We start from the raw sequence: 660 nt of genomic DNA, 5'->3' as shown, positions 1-660 counted from the left end.
TTATCAATTGTGTTATCCGATTTTTATTTGTTTCTCTTTCTTTTTACCCATTTTTTTCTTTCTTTTTCTGTTTTTTTTTTTTCACTACCCCATCCCTCTCTTAACTCTTTTTTTCTCTTTCTCTTTCTCTAATTCTTCTCTCTTTGATTAGAAACGGTGAAAACTTCCCTGGAAAAACTGATGATGATATCTGGAGAGCGAAGCACCTCTATGATTCAGCATTCCACCCAGACACAAGGGAAAAAATGTTTATTCTTGGTCGAATGTCAGCTCAGGTGCCGATGAACATGACAATTACAGGTTGCATGATGACATTCTACAAGTAAGACAACTGATCTCTTTATTTCCTTTTGCTCATGCAGTTGTTGCTGTCGTTGTCTTTGGTGTTATTGTTGCTGCTATTGTTGTACTTGTCACTTTTGTAGCTCTTGCAGTTTATTGTTATTATTATTATTATTATTATTATTATTAGTAGTAGTAGTAGTAGTAGTAGTAGTAGTAGTAGTAGTAGTAGTAGCAGCAGCAGCAGCAGTAGTAGTAGTAGTAGTAGCAATAGTAGTAGTAGTAGTAGTAGCAGCAGCAGCAGTAGTAGTAGTAGTAGCAATAGGAGTAGTAGTAGTAGCAGCAGCAGCAGTAGTAGTAGTAGTAGCAATAGTAGTA

General features: G+C 35.8%; 1 protein-coding gene across 1 annotated transcript in view; it reads left to right on the top strand.

The window, feature by feature from the left end:
* Nucleotides 1-131: 131 nt before the first annotated feature.
* The window catches only part of LOC106868929 (sideroflexin-1), a 9,686-nt gene continuing 9,157 nt past the window's right edge, over nt 132-660 (top strand). The window contains exon 1 of the mRNA XM_014914398.2: nt 132-322. Within this exon, the coding sequence (XP_014769884.2) occupies nt 246-322 (77 nt within the window). The 5' untranslated portion in view covers nt 132-245. The remainder of the gene's footprint in view (nt 323-660) is intronic.

This window comes from Octopus bimaculoides, chromosome 14, assembly GCF_001194135.2.
Source record: "Octopus bimaculoides isolate UCB-OBI-ISO-001 chromosome 14, ASM119413v2, whole genome shotgun sequence".
Taxonomy (NCBI): domain Eukaryota; kingdom Metazoa; phylum Mollusca; class Cephalopoda; order Octopoda; family Octopodidae; genus Octopus; species Octopus bimaculoides.
Note: the sequence above shows the minus strand (reverse complement) of the source record. Positions and strands in the feature narration are given on the sequence as shown.